The sequence below is a fragment of the Rhineura floridana genome, chromosome 5 (assembly GCF_030035675.1).
Source record: "Rhineura floridana isolate rRhiFlo1 chromosome 5, rRhiFlo1.hap2, whole genome shotgun sequence".
Lineage (NCBI taxonomy): Eukaryota > Metazoa > Chordata > Lepidosauria > Squamata > Rhineuridae > Rhineura > Rhineura floridana.
Window position 1 is genome coordinate 77,263,748 of NC_084484.1, and position 19,402 is coordinate 77,283,149.

The 19,402-nt window shown below is 40.0% G+C and overlaps 1 protein-coding gene across 6 annotated transcripts in view; it reads left to right on the forward strand.

Moving 5' to 3' along the window:
* Positions 1–19,402, forward strand: part of CDKL5 (cyclin dependent kinase like 5) — a 124,168-nt gene that overhangs the window by 87,203 nt on the left and 17,563 nt on the right. For all 6 annotated transcript variants that reach the window (XM_061627242.1, XM_061627240.1, XM_061627239.1 and 3 more), the window contains 6 exons: positions 1,839–2,028; positions 4,514–4,594; positions 5,758–5,909; positions 6,796–7,822; positions 11,041–11,146; positions 17,349–17,472. In XM_061627242.1, coding sequence (XP_061483226.1) covers positions 1,839–2,028; positions 4,514–4,594; positions 5,758–5,909; positions 6,796–7,822; positions 11,041–11,146; positions 17,349–17,472 — 1,680 coding nt within the window. The remainder of the gene's footprint in view (positions 1–1,838; positions 2,029–4,513; positions 4,595–5,757; positions 5,910–6,795; positions 7,823–11,040; positions 11,147–17,348; positions 17,473–19,402) is intronic.

The following is a 19,402-nucleotide window of genomic DNA, read 5'->3' on the forward strand; positions in this document are numbered from 1 at the left end:
GAAACATTGACTGGTCCAAACTGCAGTGGCCAGATTACTGGCTGGAGTGCCATTTATAACTAATTTAAACCCCATTTTAAAACAGCTACAGTGGTTGCCAATACATTTCCAGGCCCATTTCAAGGTGCTCACTTTTGTTTTCAGAGTCCTGAACCACTTAACCCCCAAATATCTGAAAGACCACCTCCATCCCTATGGACCTTTTCAGGTGTTAAGACCAGCAGAGGGACTGTCTAGGTAGTTCCACCACCCTTGGAAATGCAGGCAGTGGTAGCAGCTTCTAAACTGTGGAACTCCCTTGCCATAGAGGTGGGTCTACTGTCATCATTATACAGCTCCTGCTGTATGCTTAAGATGCACCTTCTTACTTTGGCTTTTGACAGTTAAGGTATTTTGTTTTGTGGAAGCCACCTCTTTTTGCTGAATTTATACTGTTCCTTTCCATTTGGAAAGGTTTTCCTTGTTTTATAATTGTAATAGTTTTATCTGCAGGCCTGACACCAGTAGGTGACCAGGTTGAGCACTGGCTGAGGACCTCTGCAGCTGACCCTGCTGCTGTGGCTGGGCTACACACTAGGATTGGGGCATGGAGCACACACCTCACTCCCTGATGCCAGCACAGATCATGGATCTCAGAATAGGAGCCACCCTCCCAGGCAACACTCCTCTGTTGGCGTGGGCTGGCCACGCCACTTCTTGCATCACACTACTGTCGCCAGGGGCTTAAATAGGCCTGGCCATATCAGTGCGCCATGCACGTTTGCAATCACCCAAGATGGCTCCAGGGGCATCAGCACACCCCTGCCACCATCTTGGGTGATGGTGGGCGATGCAGCCAGACCTTTTTAAGCCGTCACTGGTAGCAGTTGTGCCATTGCAGTGGTGCTAGTGCCTTTGAAGGTCCACTACAGTCTGGTGCTGGCCCTGTTTATCTGTTTTTATAATTGTACACTCTGTTGTAAAAAAAATACCCCCCGACCATATGGGGAAGACATCTTATAAGTAAATAAAAGGTTTAGACAAATTCATGAAGGCTTAGACTATCAGTGGATACTAGCCATGATGGACATGTTCTACCTCCGCTGTTGGAGGTAATATGCCTCTGAATACCAATTGCTGGGAATCACAGGTGGGAAGAGTACTGTTGCCCTTATGTCCTCCTTTTGGGCTTCCTGTAGGCATCTGGTTGGCCATTGTGGGAACAAAATGCTGGGTTAGATGAGCCTTTGACCTGAACACCAGGGCTCTTACATTCTTAAATGAAATGTTAGTTTTTTTTAAAATGTCATTTTACTTTTTATTATTGGATTGTTGGTTGCTGTTTAAAATATCACTGTAGATTTCTTTTGATTTAATTAACAGAATAGCTCTGACTAACATCCTGACCTGCATGTTCAGTATACCAAAGACATTTAGTTCAGTTCAGCTGTAAGTTCCTTAGAAGTGAAAATCAACAGGAGTATTAGTAATTCTGGTTTGAAAATGTTCTTTCTGGTGTGAATTTTTATAAAAAGACTGGCAGGGTTGGTCAACCTCAAAACTGCACTGTTGAAGCCAATTTTTCAATGGGAGCATGTACAATTACTATGTTTTCCTCTATATCACAAATGTATTAAATCAATTGCCTTAACCATTGATGCTGTAGTAAAGAACCATATTGAGGGGCGGGGGGGGGAGAGAGAGTGAATGAGTCCTTTTTTCCTACAGGAGAAAAGACCTCTGATAGTGATTTTCTTCCTGGATGCTTTACAAGGAAAATAGTTAAATATTGATTGGTTATTTTTAATATGTGTATTGATGTGCCAAGTAGCAATAGCATCCATGTGCTTTTGTTTCAGAGCCCCTTACGGCAAATCTGTAGATATGTGGTCAGTAGGCTGTATTCTTGGGGAACTTAGTGACGGACAGCCGCTGTTTCCTGGAGAAAGTGAAATTGATCAACTTTTTACAATTCAGAAGGTGCTAGGACCACTTCCTGCAGAGCAAATGAAGCTTTTCTACAGCAATCCCCGTTTTCACGGGCTGCGGGTAATGCTTAGATTAAGTTTTTTATCTATATGTTCAAGTGGTGAATTGTTTGAACAAAATAATGCCTACTCAAATAATGTCCCTCTTCAATAAATATTTTGTAATGAGGTAGAGGTGCATAAATGTGTTTCCAATTCTGTTTGTTCATATTACAAGTACATAACTATGGTTCATGATAATGGGGCCCTATGAGTTAGGAGAAGTAAAAGAAAAAGCATCTCCAACTTTGAAAGTTAGAGATTGGAGGGATTGATAGTATATACTGTATAATTGTTTAACAAACCAAACGTGTATATTTCACATAGAATTAAAATAAATATTGGAGAAATATTGTGTGTGCTCTGCTGCATTACAGAAGAGACAGCTCCAAGAAGTGTCAGTGCAGAATGTCAAAAACAATTTTTAACCTACTTGTCAACAGAACAGGTGTCACTGGCAAAAGTCAACTTGCTGAGATTGTCTTTAGAAATTAATAACAAGCAATGACAGTAACCCTGTTTAATCATTGTCTGAGGGCAACCACTCCTCTGCAAATAGCCCATAGTATTTAATGCTTTTCTTTACCATCTTACAAATATTAAAAAGCTCCATCCTCAAAGATTTTATCTGGACAGCCAGAAGAGGCCATGTGTTGGGGAAATCTTTTAAAATATTCTAAGACTTACTGCATACTTAAAATATTACAATTATCTGCAGTAGCATAGTAACTTGGGTTGGTTTCTGTGGTTCTGCTCCAAGTATGATTAATGTTGGATATCACCCTCTTAGTTGGGCAACAGGTAAAATTAACTGCAGTTAAGTAGATACTAAGTTACAACAGTTTCTATCATTTAAATGAAGGGTGCAGTAAGACAAAAGAACAACCTCTTCACTGAAGATTTCAGAAACCCTACTATTTGAGATACATGATGACTCCCTTTCTATTATGCCTTATTAGAAGAATTCTCCTCCAGTTTTCAACATTATTAATCAATGAAGACAAACTGTCTGGGATATTACATGCTAGTGCTGAAAAGTTATGTAATTAAAGCCATACTTGGGAATAACTCTCACTGTTAAACTCTCAAACCACTAATATGATCTACTTTTGGATGTGGTCATTTGCAAAAGGATATTATATGTATAATACATCTTCACAAGCAAGAAAATTAGTAGTTTGAAAACTCTTGTTGATGAAACTCTGTGTATATATGAGCGCTTACTATTGCTGTATCATAATTGCCTTTGCTCGGTTCTTGACTGAAAAGTTAAAACTGCAAGTTCTGTGCTGGAACTTTGCAACCTTTACTGGCATGTTTTCATTATGTTCCTACTACATTTATAGCATTTTTGGATGACTTTTCCTAGTTACTGTGTGATTTTCAAGAATCCAGCCCTGCACTTTGCAGAAACTGTAAAGAATGGAAGCATCTGGTGCTAAATTCTGCTGCCCTAGAACTGTACAATGCCTCTTATGCAGCACAAAAGTGTTGTGCAGAGCTGTTTTTCAGTTCACAAAGTGTAGTAGTGGTGCCATCAGCCTTTGCACTCCATCTGAAGGGCTGTCAGATTGCTGCAACCTTGTGTTGGCAAAGAACTATAGCAAGCGAATTTGCTTTTAATTCACATTGCAGTTGGGTGTGACTGTTAAGCTGTGCTGTACTTGAACGGAAAACATCATTAGGCCCTTGGTGTGCATGTGCACGCATATATAAATTTCCTTTTCCCATATGCCCTTTGATTATTCAAATTCATTTAAACTCATCTTTAGGTAAATGATACTTTGAAACTAATGCTAATTTCATTTATTTATTAAATTTGTATCCCGCCCTTCCTCTGAAAGGAGCCAAGTGCAACAAAGAAAAATTAAAGGAAGTTCAGCCCTTTCCTTAATAATTACTAGTCTCTCTTAATTACTTTTGTGGAATTCTGTATTTCTAGGAGTACAACTAGACATGACATGGGAGTTCATGGTCTGCATCTCTCAATGGTTTGTTCTCTAAGTTAATTGCAGTTCCAGTGGGAACCCGTTTAGTTATTTCCCTGCCCATCCCAAAGCTGCTATTGCTGCATGGGGAAAACACGCAGGTACCCTTATGGTTCCTGTATATTTTCCTCCACAGCTGTGGCTTCTTAGAACATTTTAATTGGGGAAAATGTGGGGTTAATCCTCCCTCCCTCCCAGCACAATAGTCCTTTCTCCCTCTCCCACTCCTCCCTGTCCCCACAGCTGCTGTTAATTTTTTTAAAAAATGTACAGGCATCCCAGATTATGGATCTCCAATGCTTCATCCAGTGTGACCCTAACAAAGTTATTATCTTGTGTTTATCTCACATGTGTGATTATTTCATGAGACCAACTTGTTTTTATGTTATCTATGTACTTGTATGCTTTTCTGTGTATTTTAGGCAGCGTATACCGCAAACAATATTTTGATGACTTTTGTAAATGTGGTAGTTGCATATGTGTAATATATACATATGTATATGAAAAATATTTTTACAGTTTCCTGCAGTCAACCATCCACAGTCTTTGGAAAGGAGATATTTAGGAATCTTAAGTGGTGTTTTACTTGACCTTATGAAGGTAAGAATGTTGTCTTTGTTCTGTGTATTATTGTTTCTATTTTCTACTGCCCCATAATTTGGCTGTGTTGATGTTAACAGTAAATCTGTGTGATCCTGTTTGTTCAATAACAAGAAATATATCAACTTCAGATATTTGAAATGGTACGAGGGATGCCTCAGGGAAGGTATGTCTTTTGCTGAATATTGTTCCGTTTCTTTTTAGAAAATGGTCTTTTTCATTCATTTTTTTGGTCAGTTTTCTCTGAAAACATAATTCTGCGTATTTGCCACAGTGTAACATGATGCTTTGCAGTTTATATAAGGAACTGAATTTAATTTTACTCCTCATTAATTGAAATGATTTGTTAACTTGTTAGCAATAGGGGTAATCTGCAGTGAATTTGTTGATTTCATTAAGTGCATTTTCCAACTTATTAAACTAAATGAACAAACAGAGGTACAAAATAGTTATGAAACTTAGAACCCAGTGAAGTTTTCTAGGAGCCAGATAGAAAGTAGTGAAATCTACTTCCTGTCTTCTGCAGCAACACAGATGCCTGCTAGCAGGCCCAACCTTTATTGGTGTCAGTGGCTTTTGCAGCCTGAATTTGAATATAAATGTTTCATTCTGCACAACATAGGAAGCCGACCTTTGGTGTAGTGGCACCTACCCTTTGGAATTCCCTCCCCTTAAAAATTAGACAGGCTTCATCTCTGTTATCTTTTCCAGCACCTACTGAAGACCTTCCTCTTTCAACAAGCCTTTTAAAAAGGGACCTTATCCCAGTCTGTGTCTGTTGGAATTGCTTTTAAAGATGTGTTTAAAGCTTTTTTAAAAAATACGTTTTTAAAGATGTTTTGTTTTAATATATTTTAAAGTCTGTTTTTGAGATGTTTCAGAGTTCCACCCTGGGCTCCTACTGGGAAGAAGGATGGGATATAAATTTAATTGATAAATAATAACTTATTTCTACACATGTTTGTAGTGTGGGTTTTTAACAGTGGAGTCAGGGTTTTATATACAAGATTGGGGAGGGGGTGGTAAGTGGTTTCAAATTGTTTTCAGCTGCACAAAATGCTTGTGAGAAATTGTCATATTAAATATTAATTGACCAAAACCCTTTGTTTTTAAATGGTATATGACTCAGTTTTGTTTCTTAAACCTGAATTTCTGTCCAAAAGAACTTGCTGAAACTGGATCCAGGTGACAGATACTTAACAGAGCAGTGTCTGAACCATCCTTCATTTCAAACTCAGAGGCTCTTGGATCGTTCACCTTCACGGTCAACTAAAAGAAAACCTTACCATGGAGATAGCAACACCTTATCCAATAGGTAAATGGCTAAGTTATTACATCAGTGCCTGCCTTATTTTATGTACTTCAGGCTATTAAGAAGGCCGAGGAAGGAATAGTGGCTGCAATGCAGTTTTGCCATTGTTACATGCACATTTATTTTCATATCTTTGACAGGCTTCCTAATAAAGGACAGTATAAATTGCGTAGATCTCTCAGATTTATCTTTTGGAATCCACACTATTCCTTGTCAGTACAGTGATTCATAAATCTGCATTATTAGAATAATGTCATGGAGGAAAAGCAGTGTATTTTCATGTCAGGTGACTTCCGTTTGTGTGTTTGAGCTTTCTATTCATACAGTGTATGTGTTAAAATCAGGAGTGAACAAAATACTCTTCAGTGCCTTTTTTGTTTTTGTTCATTTGGTTCAGTGCATCTTTTACCTTTAACAACTTTTAGCTTTAACAACTACTACTTGTGGGTTCTCCTTTTACTGCTGAGTTACTAAGCATTTGGAACAAACAGTTTAACTGTCTCAGTGCCAGCAGTGTCCAGTCCATGCTGAAAACCTTTTTATACTCCCAGGCATTTTAAAAATTTTAAATATTCTATTTTAAAAAAAATTGTTTTATAGTGTATTTTAAAACAGTATTTCATTACTGGTATATTCTGATGTTGTTTGGTTTTTGTTCTTTGTTTGTTTTGCTTTTTGCTTTTCTTATATTTGTTCTATTCATATATTTTCTTGTTTATCCTCTATGTACACCGCCCAGAGAGCCTTTTTGGCTTAGGGCGGTATATAAATTAAATAAAATAAATAAATAAATAATATATAGCAAATGTACACACCAAGAAGTTTACTGAAGTAATTGGTGTTTAAAAATAGAAATTAACATATGCTTTTTCTGTGTTTTATAATGTAGAACTCAAGCTAGCAAAAGTACTGCTGTCCAGTCTCACCACAGATCAAACAGCAAAGACATACAGAATGTGGGAGTTGGATTGCAAAGAGAAGAGGCTCTTCCATCAAATGAAAGCTTTCTAAATGGAAATCTTCCTGTAACTGCACATAGTCCAATGCTTTCAAAAAAGCCAAATAATCCCCCTGGATCTGGAGGCAAGGATCTAACTAATAACAACATACCACATCTTCTCAGTCCAAAAGACACAAAGACAAAAACTGAATTTGATTTTAATTCAGATCCCAAAACTTCAGATGGTCCAGGTACAAAATACCTGAAGTCTAATTCCAGATCTCAGCACAACCGTCACTCATTTATAGACAGTTCTCAGAGCAAAACAGGCACGTTGCAACCAGGTGAAAGGCATAACCGGCACAGTTATATTGATACTATTCCTCAGTCTTCAAAGAGTCCCTCATATCGAACAAAGTCAAAAAGTCATGGGGCTCTGACAGATTCCAAATCTGTGGGTAATCTATCTGAGGCCAGAGTTCAAGTTGCAGAACCAAACAGCAGTAGATATTTTCCATCCAGCTGCTTGGACTTGAACTCTCCTACCACACCAACACCTCCACGCCATGCTGACAACAGGACTTTGCTCAGTCCCTCTGGGAGAAATAACAGAAGTGATGGTACACTTGAATCGAGAAGACCGTCTACAAGACATTCCAAAACCATGGAGGAGTTGAAATTGCCAGATCATACGGATGGAAGCCATTCCCACTCTTTATCTGCTCCCCATGAATCTTTTTCTTACGGTTTAGGTTATACAAGTCCGTTTTCTTCACAGCAGCGCCCTCATAGACATTCTATGTATGTGAGCCGGGACAGAGTGAGGACAAAGGGCTCCGAGGGTGGCTTAAGCGTAGGGCAAGGGATGGCAGCCAGAGCAAACAGCCTGCAACTGTTATCTCCACAGGTGCAGCATAAGTCACTCACAAGATCTGTCGGCTCTTCCCGTGAAGACTGTACAGAAGATCCCAATAGGGTTAGTTTGAAATGTTGACTGTTGGAGGGACTGCCTCTTCCCCATTTTGTCTGTCTGTCTTGAGTGAATGTGCAACAAAATAGTTAAAAGTAGCACTTAACTTTGCTTAAGGAACCACGAAGGATCTCAAACTGATCTCTTTTTTTCTCCCTGGGAAAGTCCACTATCTTATACATTGAGAACCTCTAACTTTATTATATAAAATAGGTGATACCTATTGTGTGGCTATGTGATGAACGAATGTTTGAAAGTTGACTTCATAATGATAAATGTCACATGTGTCATAAGACTATCACTTTGTCTCGAACATTTATATAGCATCCTGATTTTTGAATAGAGTTTTTTTGGAACAGTTTTTGAATGGTAGTTTCACTTTGGTCTTGGGATGAGAAGTGGCAGATTTTATATATGAGAAATTCAAGGCTAGTTTCTGGCTATTTCTTCCTCCTCCTCCTCTACTGATTTTGAAGAGCAAGAAGTGGCATACGCTTTGCCTCCACAGTTAAATTCAACAAGGGAGGTGTTACAGACAGTCTTGCACATGTTGTGGTCCACCAAGCATAACGGAGCCCATCAGCAAGGACATGATCATCTGCCTGTTGCCCTCCAGATGTTTTGGACTTCAACTCCATCCTTTGCCACTTGTCGTGCTTGCTGAGGCTGATGAAAGTTCAAAACATCTGGAGGGCATTATTAGGGAAGGCTGGCTTCATCAGATAGCAACAATAAGAAGTTTTATCATGCCCTTAGTGGTTGTCTAAGGATATGGCCTGAAGGTACATGAGGCAACCATCTTGCTGAAGTTAAGCAGATCTGTGGCTGGTGAGTGCCCGGATGAGTAACCAGTTGGGAACCACACTTACACTGCCTTTAGTTTCACAGTGGAAAACAGTTGGGATATAAATGTAGGATTGTTTTTAAAGCCTAGTGTTCTCTGCTTAGCTTCTTTAATTAGAAGTTATGTAGGCATACTCTAGTCATACATGTTCTCTGGTTCCCCTTTTATGTGCAAGTCTCAAATGTTTGACTTATCAGTCTAGTTCAGAGCCACCCAAACCATTTGTCATGAGGAATGGGCTTCAAGATTGCACTCTTCCTCCATTCCATGTCAATAACTAAGTGTAGTGATAATTTCTTTGTAATAAAATGCTTTTCCAGGCAAAACTAAATATATGAGTTAAGTAACTAGCATGTCAGTGAAACAGCTACTCTACAGGTAGCATAAGCAAAGACAGTCTGTGAAAAGTTAGGCCGTAGATTAGGCATGCAGAACCTTTGACACATGCCAAATTAGACCCAGCAGGGATTCTAATCTGGCCCATTAGGCTGTTTTCCCCCCAACCATGCTAGCCTGCCTGACACTTGACATTAGGTGTGGTACAGTTAAAGCTGCAACTCCAAAGGAATAAATAGGAGAGTTTATTGTTCCCTGTTGTTCCTCTGCAAGTGGGGCTTGCATTCAGTGACTTTTATATTTGTTGCTGAATGCAAGCCTACTGAATTCAAGATAGGGATGCAAAGGAAAGAACTGAGAGTGCGCTCTTGATTTTTTGATGTTAATTTACCTGATGTCAAGGTGACAGGTGATTAACAGATGGGCACCTCCCCTGGCAAAGTGGCCTATAGGATAGGGGAGCTCAGGGTCCAGCCCACTGGCTGGATCTTTCCCACCCCTGCCATAGTCACTTGTATTTGGAAAAGCATAAAGCTTCCACAGGTTTTCAAAAATGGGAGAGAACACCAACACAAGCAAATAGACTTCTGTGATTCACTGCCACGAGGTGTGGTAGTACATGGCCACTGGCTTAGATAGCTTTAAAAGGAGTGTATAAATTAGCCATGATAGCAAAACGAAACCTTGTTTTGAAATGGTATGCCTGTTTATACCAGTCACTAGGAGACAAACAGCAGGGAAGGGCACTTGTGAAATTCCTGGAAGTATCTGTCTGGCAACGTTTGGAAATGGGATACTTCACTAGCTGATACTTTGGTATGATTTAGCAGGGATGCTCTTACAGGGATGCTTGTCACTGGGAGCCACTTGTCTTCTACCATTAAAGCCAAATTTTCTATTGGTTCTAATAATTTGTTGCCTGTTAAGAGGCCATCAGCACACACATATTGTATGCATAGGTACAGATCCACCTGTAAGCAGGACTGGAAACACTGCTCACTAGGAGTTATAGCATGCCAGGAGAGGAAGCAGGAAGAACAGAAAGGGGAATTGGTGAGGCCTCGATGAGTGGAGCCAGGGTTTTAAAAAGATTTTTAATTAGTCTGGTTGGAGGAATCTTTCATAAAATAAAAAAATTGCCATTTTATGTAGTAACAAATTAGCATTGCTTTTAGCCATGTTCATTTTGGGGTGGGGGCACTTCTGACATATGGCCCACTAAAATTGTTTCAGGTTTTATATGTTGTGTATCAGGATACTTTCTACACAAATTGGCACTGTTTTAAATTATGAACTTTATGAGGTCATTCAGAGGGGTGCCCCATAGTCTAAAATCTTGCAGGTTGTTTAATGAGACTTAGGTCATTGCAGGTGTATTCAAGAAACACATATATTACAATGGTTAGAAACTGTGTGGCTTAGGAGCGCAAGCCGTCACAGACCCTTGGAGTATAAGTATTGTGTATTTCAAAATGTATACAGTTCTGTGTAATTGCTTCTGTAGCTGGTAAACACAGTCAGTATAGGTGTTCCTATAAAGTAATACTAGGACTATGAACAGGCATTGTAGCGAATTCAGTATATCTGATGGCCATTGTAGCAAACTGCATATGTATTGTCGACTGTTGTCATCCTCATCATTTATTTTTTGATTTTTACTGTTATTGAGTCTCTAGGATGGGACGGATTAGAAATTTTGAATAGATGATGGTGTTTCTCTTCCACTTGTTGTCAACAGACTGTCCAGATTTGATCACAGTTGAGTCATGCAAGAGCTCTAGGAAGGGCATTGTGCCCTTTTTAATTCATGCAAAAACAAAACATTAAAATCTGAATCAGTTTACAATTCTTAACATATGGCTTTGGAACAAATTTCTTTAACTCTCAACCCTTTCTTGTTTGGTGTAGAGTTTCATGTTAACAAATATTAATGAAAGCAGAGTGAGGTTAAGGACAGTCTGTGAACAGATTCATTCTCACCCTGTTACATACCAATGGAGAACAGAGCTCTTTGGCTTAATAAACTGATTGTTCTTTTATTTAGGGTGGAACGTATCACGATCAGCACCCAGATGATGGAACATCCACAAAAGAAAATAGACTTCTGTATAATGATCCTGTACCTAGGAGAGTTGGTAGCTTTTACAGAGGTATTTTTATCTCATAGAATTTGATCAAGATTTGTAGCATTGTTCTGATAAAAGATACTACCTGTTTAACTAGAGAACTGATCTCACTCTTTCTCCAGGCAGACAAATCCAGGACAAGTGGGAGGAGCCTTCTGTTCTTGGAACATTAGGCAAGACTTAAAGATGATTGACAGTACTTCTGTTCTGGTAGCAGTTCCTCCCCCTCTTCTACAGCTTTTGTTTCTGCATGAGGGTAGATTTGCAGGGTTTGACAGCACCTTTAGACTTGCCTATGGTTAGGTAGGCTTACAGCCTGATCCTAAGCATGTATATGCAGAAGTAAGTACCCTTGTGTTCAGCATGCTTACTGATAACTGTGCATAGGACTGCAACCTTGGTGTAGCTTTTTTCCTGTACTTTGGCTTTGTGCTGCCTATTTTTCAGAAAGTGTCTAGAGTGTAGACTAGAGTTTGGGGTATTTTTGCATTAACTTATTCAGATACGCCAACAAATCTTGGTTTGTTGCTACAAGCATCAGGCTCATATATCCTCGTCTGATCAGCTTGCACAGTTTTTCACATTGAAATGAAATAGCATATTATGGTTTGCAGCAAATTAGAAATGGAAGATTCTAACCTCTCGTGTGTGAAGGAAGGAAGGGTAGGTAAGAGTACAAGAGCTTAGTCATGGTGATCATCTGAACTGACCCTTAGTCTTGGGCTCTTGAGATCCACCTTATATGGACTAGGCTGCTCTTGGTCAAGGCTCTGGACAGTTGAAATTCTTTTCAGACATAACTTCAGCTGCAGGAAATAATGGGCATGATCATCCATAGTTTTGTATTTCTCACTGTCTCCAGTGAGAAAGTTCATCATGTCCTATTAAAGACGGGTTTTTTAAAATACCTAGCTCTGTGTTGTCACCAATGTTTTGTGTGTTCCTTCCAAATATAATGGAAGAATATATATATATGTTTGTGCAATATTTGCTAAATGGAATGGCTTTAACCAAAAATTAAAGTAATTCTTGGAGTTTTCTATTTGTAACACATAGAACCTATGTGGCTCCTATTCATTTAGTGCTGGATACCAACCAGGTTACACCCTATCTCTCCTCTTTTGGTTCCATAGCCAATTGCTTGTACTATAGTAGTCTTAGCAGGCTGAGGGCTAGAGAATGTGAATGTTAAGCACTCATATGTGGAAGATGGGGAACAGCTGCAGCACTAGGTGGACTGAAGAAGTCCTGCCCTGGGAGTGAGCATCTGAGCATCTGCGTGCTTGCTGCTTGCTCCTCTGGGTTGCTGTGTTTTCAGACAGCTGAAGTCCCTGTTAAGTGCTGCAAGGACTGGGGGGCCCTGCCTGACCCTTGCTTCAGAGAGAGGCTACAGTTAATCTTGCAGCCTTGCATTAGCTGCTGGGTCAGGAGGCATAAAAGTCCAGCTGCCCCCAACACAGGAGATTGCCCCTTGGGGATTCCCGAGGGTGAGGGTACTACCCTCTTCTATTTCTTCCTTTCTTTTTTCTAACCAATCTAGAGGAGATTGGTAGTGGGGAGGGCTTATGGCTCATGTGTAGTTCCTGCGCAGGGTGAGAGCCTGTGCAGTGAACTGAATGATAGGAGAAAGTTGCCAGATGCCTTCAGAGTGAGAGTCTGTAACTGACAGAAGACTGGCCCTCCCTGGGTGTGAGACAGAGGGGGAGTAGATGTGTCCTATGTGAAAAATATTGAGTGGGTCTGACTGTTCCTAATTCTTGCAGAGGCCTACTGGGATAATTGGCTCAGGTAGGTTTTGTTGGTGGGCTCTTGTTGGGTCCATATCAGGTGTTTAGGAGGAGTCTTAGTAAGGAGGGACATGGGTGATGCCACCCCAATTTAAGTGATCACAGATAGAGGGAAGTATAGCCATGGGGAGGTGGTGAATTACCATAGAAGATGAGGGCAAGGCTATCTACGCTTTATTCCTTGCTGCCACTTCTCTCATGGGTGAATTCCTCGTTGCTCATCTGCTGTGCCCACTGGCCTGTGTGTGTTGTTGTTTAACTCCAGATCGGTACACAATAAGACCACACTCATCCATGATTTGATTGTGGATGAAGGTGCCAATTTGGTGTGCATTACCAAGACCTGGGTGGGTGAGCTTGGAGGAGTTGCTCTGACCCACCTTTGCCTACCTGGATACACGGTGCAATACCAGCACAGGTTGCAGGGACGGGGTGGAGGAGTTGCTGTGGTCTACAGAACTTCCATCTCTGTCACCAGGAAACCACTCTGTCGTGGAGATGGCTGTGAGAGCCTTTGCCTGGTGTCGGGCCAAGGAGACAGTAAACTAGGGTTGCTGCTGGTGTACCATCCACCCTGCTGCCTGGCAGCTTCTCTGACTGAGCTGGCTGAAGCCATCTTAGCTGTGGTATGGGAGGAGCCCAGAATGATAGGCCTGGGTGATTTCAATGTCCACACACAGGCTGCCTCTAGTGTTCCGGATTGGAACTTCATGGCCTCCATGAGAACCATGGGGCTGTCTCAAGTTGTCACTGGCCCACCCCATAGGGCAGGGCACACCCTCAACTTGGCTTTTGCTCCAGATGGAGGAAGGGGTGGTCTGGAGATGGGGGGGTGGATGTCACCCCATTGTTATGGTCAGACCACTTCCTGGTGAAGTTTAGACTTATGGCTCTGATCTTCCCCTACAGGGGTGGTGGACAGATTGAGACCTTGACCCATTCCAATCTGTGTTCAGGCCTGGTTATGGGACTGAATTGGCCTTGGCAGCCCTCATGGATGACCTTTATTAGGAGAAGGACAGAGAGTGCGACCTGGTTATTCTTACTTGATCTCTCAGCAGCTTTTGATACCATTGACCATGGTATCCTTCTGGGCCGACTTCTTGAGATGGGTATTGGAGGAACTGTTTTACAGTGGTTCCGATCCTATCTCCAAGGTCGCTTTCAGAGAATAGCATTGGGTGATTATCTTTCGGCCGCCTGGCAGTTGTGCTGTGAGGTGCCACAAGGCACCATCCTGTCCCCATGCTGTTTAACATCTATATGAAATCCTTGGGAGCGGTCATCAGGAGATTTGGGGTGAGGTGTCAGCAGTACTCTGATGATACCCAGCTCTACTTCTCAGTAACATCTGAATCGGGAGAGGCTGTGCAAGCCATGGACCACTGCCTGGAGTTGTTGGTGGGCTGGATGAGGGCCAGTAAACTGAGTCTGAATCCTAGCAAGACGGAGGTGCTATGGGTTGGTGGTTCCCAAGTTCAGATAATTGTTCAGTTGCCTGTTTTGGATGGGGTCATACTCCCTCTGAAATAACGGGTCCGTAGTCTGGGGTCTTCCTGGATCCATCTTTGTAGCTAGAGGCCCAGGTGACCTCGGTGGCTAGGAGTTCCTTTTACCCACTTCGGCTGGTGAGACAGCTGCGGCCGTTTCTGGACTGGGATAGCCTGACCACTGTTGTCCATGCAGTGGTAACCTCCAGGCTGGATTACTATAATGTGCTCTATGTGGGGCTGCCGTTGCAGTTAGTCTGGAAGCTGCAGCTGGGCAGTGAGACTGCTCACTGGGCAGAGTGTCGCCAACATGTCACTCACTGCTGAAAGAATTGCACTGGCTGCCCATTTGCTACTGGGCCAAGTTCAAGTTTCTAGTTTTGGTGTACAAAGCCCTATACAGCTTGGGACCAGGATACTTGAAAGACCATCTTACTCCTTATATACCCAGTCGATCACTGTGCTCTGCAGGTGAGGGTCTCCTGCAGGTACCATCTTATCAGGAGGTCTGTTCCGTACAATATAGGAAACAGACCTTTAGCGTGGTGGCACCTACCCTTTGGAATTCCCTACCCTTAAATATTAGACAGGCGCCATCTCTATAATCTTTTCGGCGCCTATTGAAGACCTTCCTTTTTGAACAAGCCTTGTAAGTTGAGACCTTATCCCAATCTGCTTCTGTGTTGGACTTGCTTTTTAATATGTTATTAAACCTTTTTTTTTAACAATATGTTTTAAACCTTTTTTAAAAAGATGCCTTAAAAGCTTCTTTTTCTTAAAGTTTTTAAAGATGTTTTGTTTTAATGATGTTTTAAATTGTTTTTAGTGCTTTTGTTTGCTGCCTTGGGCTCCTGCTGGAGGAAGGGTGGGATATAAATCAAATGATAGATGGGTGGATGGGTGGATGGGTGGATGGGTGGATGGGTGGATGGGTGGATGGATGGATGGATGGATGGATGGATGGATGGATGGATGGATGGAAGGAAGGAAGGAAGACTGGTCTGTAATCTTGCAATCTCTCTTCCAGTCATCATGATACTAATAGAAAATTATGGCAGATTGCTGGTTACAAAATAAGATAAATTAAACACTTGGTTAACTGGAAAACCTAATAGTATATTGTCTACATTTCAGTGGTCCTATTACATTTCAAATTAATACATATTGTACAACTTGATCTTATCCAGATCTATTTTAAAAATTGCTTTAGAACAGACAGATGAACGCTTCTGACTGGCTGTATTCAACACACAAATAATTGCATCGCTCAAACTCATAGGTATTGTTTGGCTGAAGCCATAAATGATGGTTTTATCGTTAGTGAGCCTAAGACCTGCCCTCTTCGTTCTCCTCCAGTGTGGTTGTGAGGAAGAGATTGGAACATTTTGCTTCTATTTTCAGCTAACCACAGTTTACCATTATGTAGCTAATCCTTGCTATTATTTATTGAAGCAAGCCAACTTGGAGGAACACCAATAATTCCCCCCAAAAAATCTATTGCTACTTTTTGATACTGAGAGGTTTCAGTCTCCCTAGCCTGTGTCAGTAACAGAATGTTTTTTAAGAGTGTGATATTAAATGTTGAATGTCAAGATTGAAGTGCCCAAGTAAGCTGAGATACTGATGATATAGAGGCCTGGAGAGCATTGGTATGTCCATCTTAATTTTTCTAAATCCACAAATATATGAGCAACTGGAGCAATAATTGTTTCAGATCTCTCTGCTAAGGAATTGATACTATGGAAGAATCTACAGGTTCATATTGGACACAGAATGCTTTATAAAGGGAATGGATAGACAAAGGAGTCTATTAAATTATCTTAGGATATTGAAGGAAATGATTTTAAGAGCTTCAACTTCAGCCGTTTGCATGCCTTCAAAATTTGGCCCAGACCTTCTCTCTTGTATCCTCCTCAGTATTTCAGTAGAATATCTTGTCCAACTGTTGACATTTAACACTATTAGTAATAAACGCCTTTCCACAAATCATATTTTATTGGTTCCATAAGATTCTTTGGTGGCAAAGAAGTTGATATTAAACACATTAGAAATCTCTCCACTCTTTCTGTTAAGCAATGGGTAGAAGAAATGGTGGAGCTCAGTGTTTGGGAACAAAGTGTCTCCTGCAATTTGCATTTTATTTGGCAGAAGTATGTATATGTTCCAGTACTAAAACACATGTACTTCCATTAGTTTCTGATTCACCTAACTTTTCCATTTTGTCTTTCTTTTGCTTCCTCCCCTTTTCTTCTCTTCTTCTCTCTTTCTACCGACCTCCTTTTTCCTCTGCTTTAAGTTTCTCATTAGATTGTTGGATTTTGTTTTGTTTTGTTTTGTTGCTTCTATTGTATTCATTTTTAAAAGTTAAAGGAAATAAATATTGCCAACTTTGAAAAAATGTGGATTTAGTATTGTAGAAATACACCAATCTGTTGATGTCTTTTATATCCCAGTATATTGGGTTTGTGTTTTGTTGGTGCTCATTTAAATGCAGTCAAATATATGTGTTGCTTATGTATACTTGTACTTTTGCTGTACTTAAACCCTTCATATTTGTTACTAACTACCTTCAGTAGTACATTTCTTTTGACAGTTTTCAGCTGAAATCTGGCTATGTTCTCTAAAGAGATTTAGACCACATTTGGGCTGTTTCAAAATGTCTTCCCCCAGTTTGCCACCCAACTTGAAGGGGGAAAACTGGGTAAGCTGGTTATGTTTTTGCTTGCTAAAGGCCCAGTGTCTTTTTGTTCAGTTCTCAGTGCTGAAAGCATGTCATGTTTCATAAACTACCAGTGCATTAAATAGAGACAAAAGCTAGTGTTACATTTGGGGAGAGTACATTTTCTTTTGCCGTGCGTAAATGTAAATCTGAATTCATCATTTTGTTGTTGCTGAAGAAGAGATTCATGTGAAGCAACTATATAGCAACTTGGTATTTCTTAATTGCAGTCCCATCTCCACGCCCGGAGGGAACATTCCTAGATAATAGTGCCTCCAATAGAATACCTGCGCTACCAGCAGAAAGCAGTAGTGTAACAAGTCACTCCAAGAGACAAACTGCTTTTGATCCCTGGTAAGTTGGTGTCCTTTTAGGATATTGTAAAAAGAGCAAATTATTGAAAAGGTGTTCACTTAACACTTCCTGTTTTCTTAAATTTATTTTTGCACATTCCATATTCTATTTTCTGAACAAGTTTACCTCAGATTAATGTTAAACTATTTATAATTTCCAGAATTTAAGATTTGGATCCTTTAAATGAAAAGCTTAAGTGTTCTGTTTTTTTACTAATTAGTAATGGATCCTTCCAGGTGTTAGTCCTACACTTCTGTCTTTCAATACGTTTAGATCCTCTGTTTAAAATCCCTCTTATTTACACTTTTAATATATATTGATTTGGTCCAAACAGTTTCTTTTTTCCCATCATAAAAGTAGATGGGCTGTGGTTTTGGCCTGTTGGCCCAAGAGAAGTCTGCTTTCCCCTTTCTGCTAACTGCAATGGCTAAAAATGTGTATCTTTAACTAGCAAGCTCCTAAAATAGGATATTCCTGGCATATGCCCTGTATTGTTAGTTCTAATCCTCTTTGTGTAATTTTGAAAGTGCATTGTGTGGATATAATATACTAGATGCTTAAAACATTCCTCTTTACACAAGCATTTCCTAGCCATTAAACTGGGTTGGTGCAGGCTTCCTTTTACTATGGATATTATATTGTTCAGACTACTTTGTGATTTTATTGTCCATGATGTATTTTTATTATTATTTGTATACCACTTGGAGATTTTTAAAATATAAATGATATAAAATACTTAAATAAAGTAATAGTAGAATAAATGTGTTATTTAATAATATACACCATTTTGGCTACTTTTTCTGTTACTACAGTATGTTAGCTGTGTGATAAATGTGTGTTATGTGGGTGGGTAGGCTGCTGAAATAGCTTTTAAGGCTATTCTATTTGTAGATCACAAAAACTGTCAGGCTGATGGCAAAAGATAAAAATACATTTTCCATGTATAATATAGCATCTTATTTTGTGATAAATATATATATATATTTAAACTATGAATAGAGAAAAACTTTATTTCCTTATAATACTGTAGCTCAGGATCACTCAGTGTAGTTGAGAAGTTCAGAACGGTAAGGCCATAAGCTTAGAACTGACAAAAAGAAATACAGTCCATGTTTAACTTATGGAATACACTGCCACAAGTTCTAAAGATGGTCACTAGTTTGGATGTCTTTAAGAAACTGTTAGGCAAATTAATGGAAGGTGGGTCTGTCAATAGTTTTTTTGCCTAATTAACTAAATATTATCAAGGGAACATGAACAACAAATATTGGGGATAAACAACAGAGAAGACCATCACTTTCATGCCTTTCTAGTAAACACCCAGAGGCATTTGGCTGGCTTCTACTTGCAATGGAATGCTGAACTAAATGGTTTCCCCATCTTCTGTAATGGGCTGCCTTAGTTATTGTCTTTAGTAGTGGGCCCATGATTTGCCTAACATGGGTGAGGGGAGAGAGATACTGGCGTAAACCTGAATACAGAATAAACCATAGGAGATGAGGCACAGCCATTTTAAATGTCACAGCCAAACTATGGTTTGGCCGTTATGAATGGCTTTGGACGATATATCGTCTCTCAATTTCTACCTTGTAGTAACTATAATTTGCTGTGACACCTGAATCAAGCAAAGTGTAGTTACCTCAGAAACAACAATTTGCCACTAAATACAAGTGGAAACCTAGTTCAACATGTTCTTACCAGGTCTGTTTTTGAAATAAGCTATTGCTTCTAATAATTTGACAAGTTCAGACATTACAGCAAAACATAGTTACCATGAATCAGGGTGAGTATAATTTGAGCTCAAAAGGGAATGTGTAAGCTAAAAACTTGTTCACAATGGCCAAACAAAGGTTTGCTATAACTTTCAAATCAGGCAAGTACATGTGTGGATAGCACCAAGAAGCAGGAGAAATGTTGTGGATAATTCCAC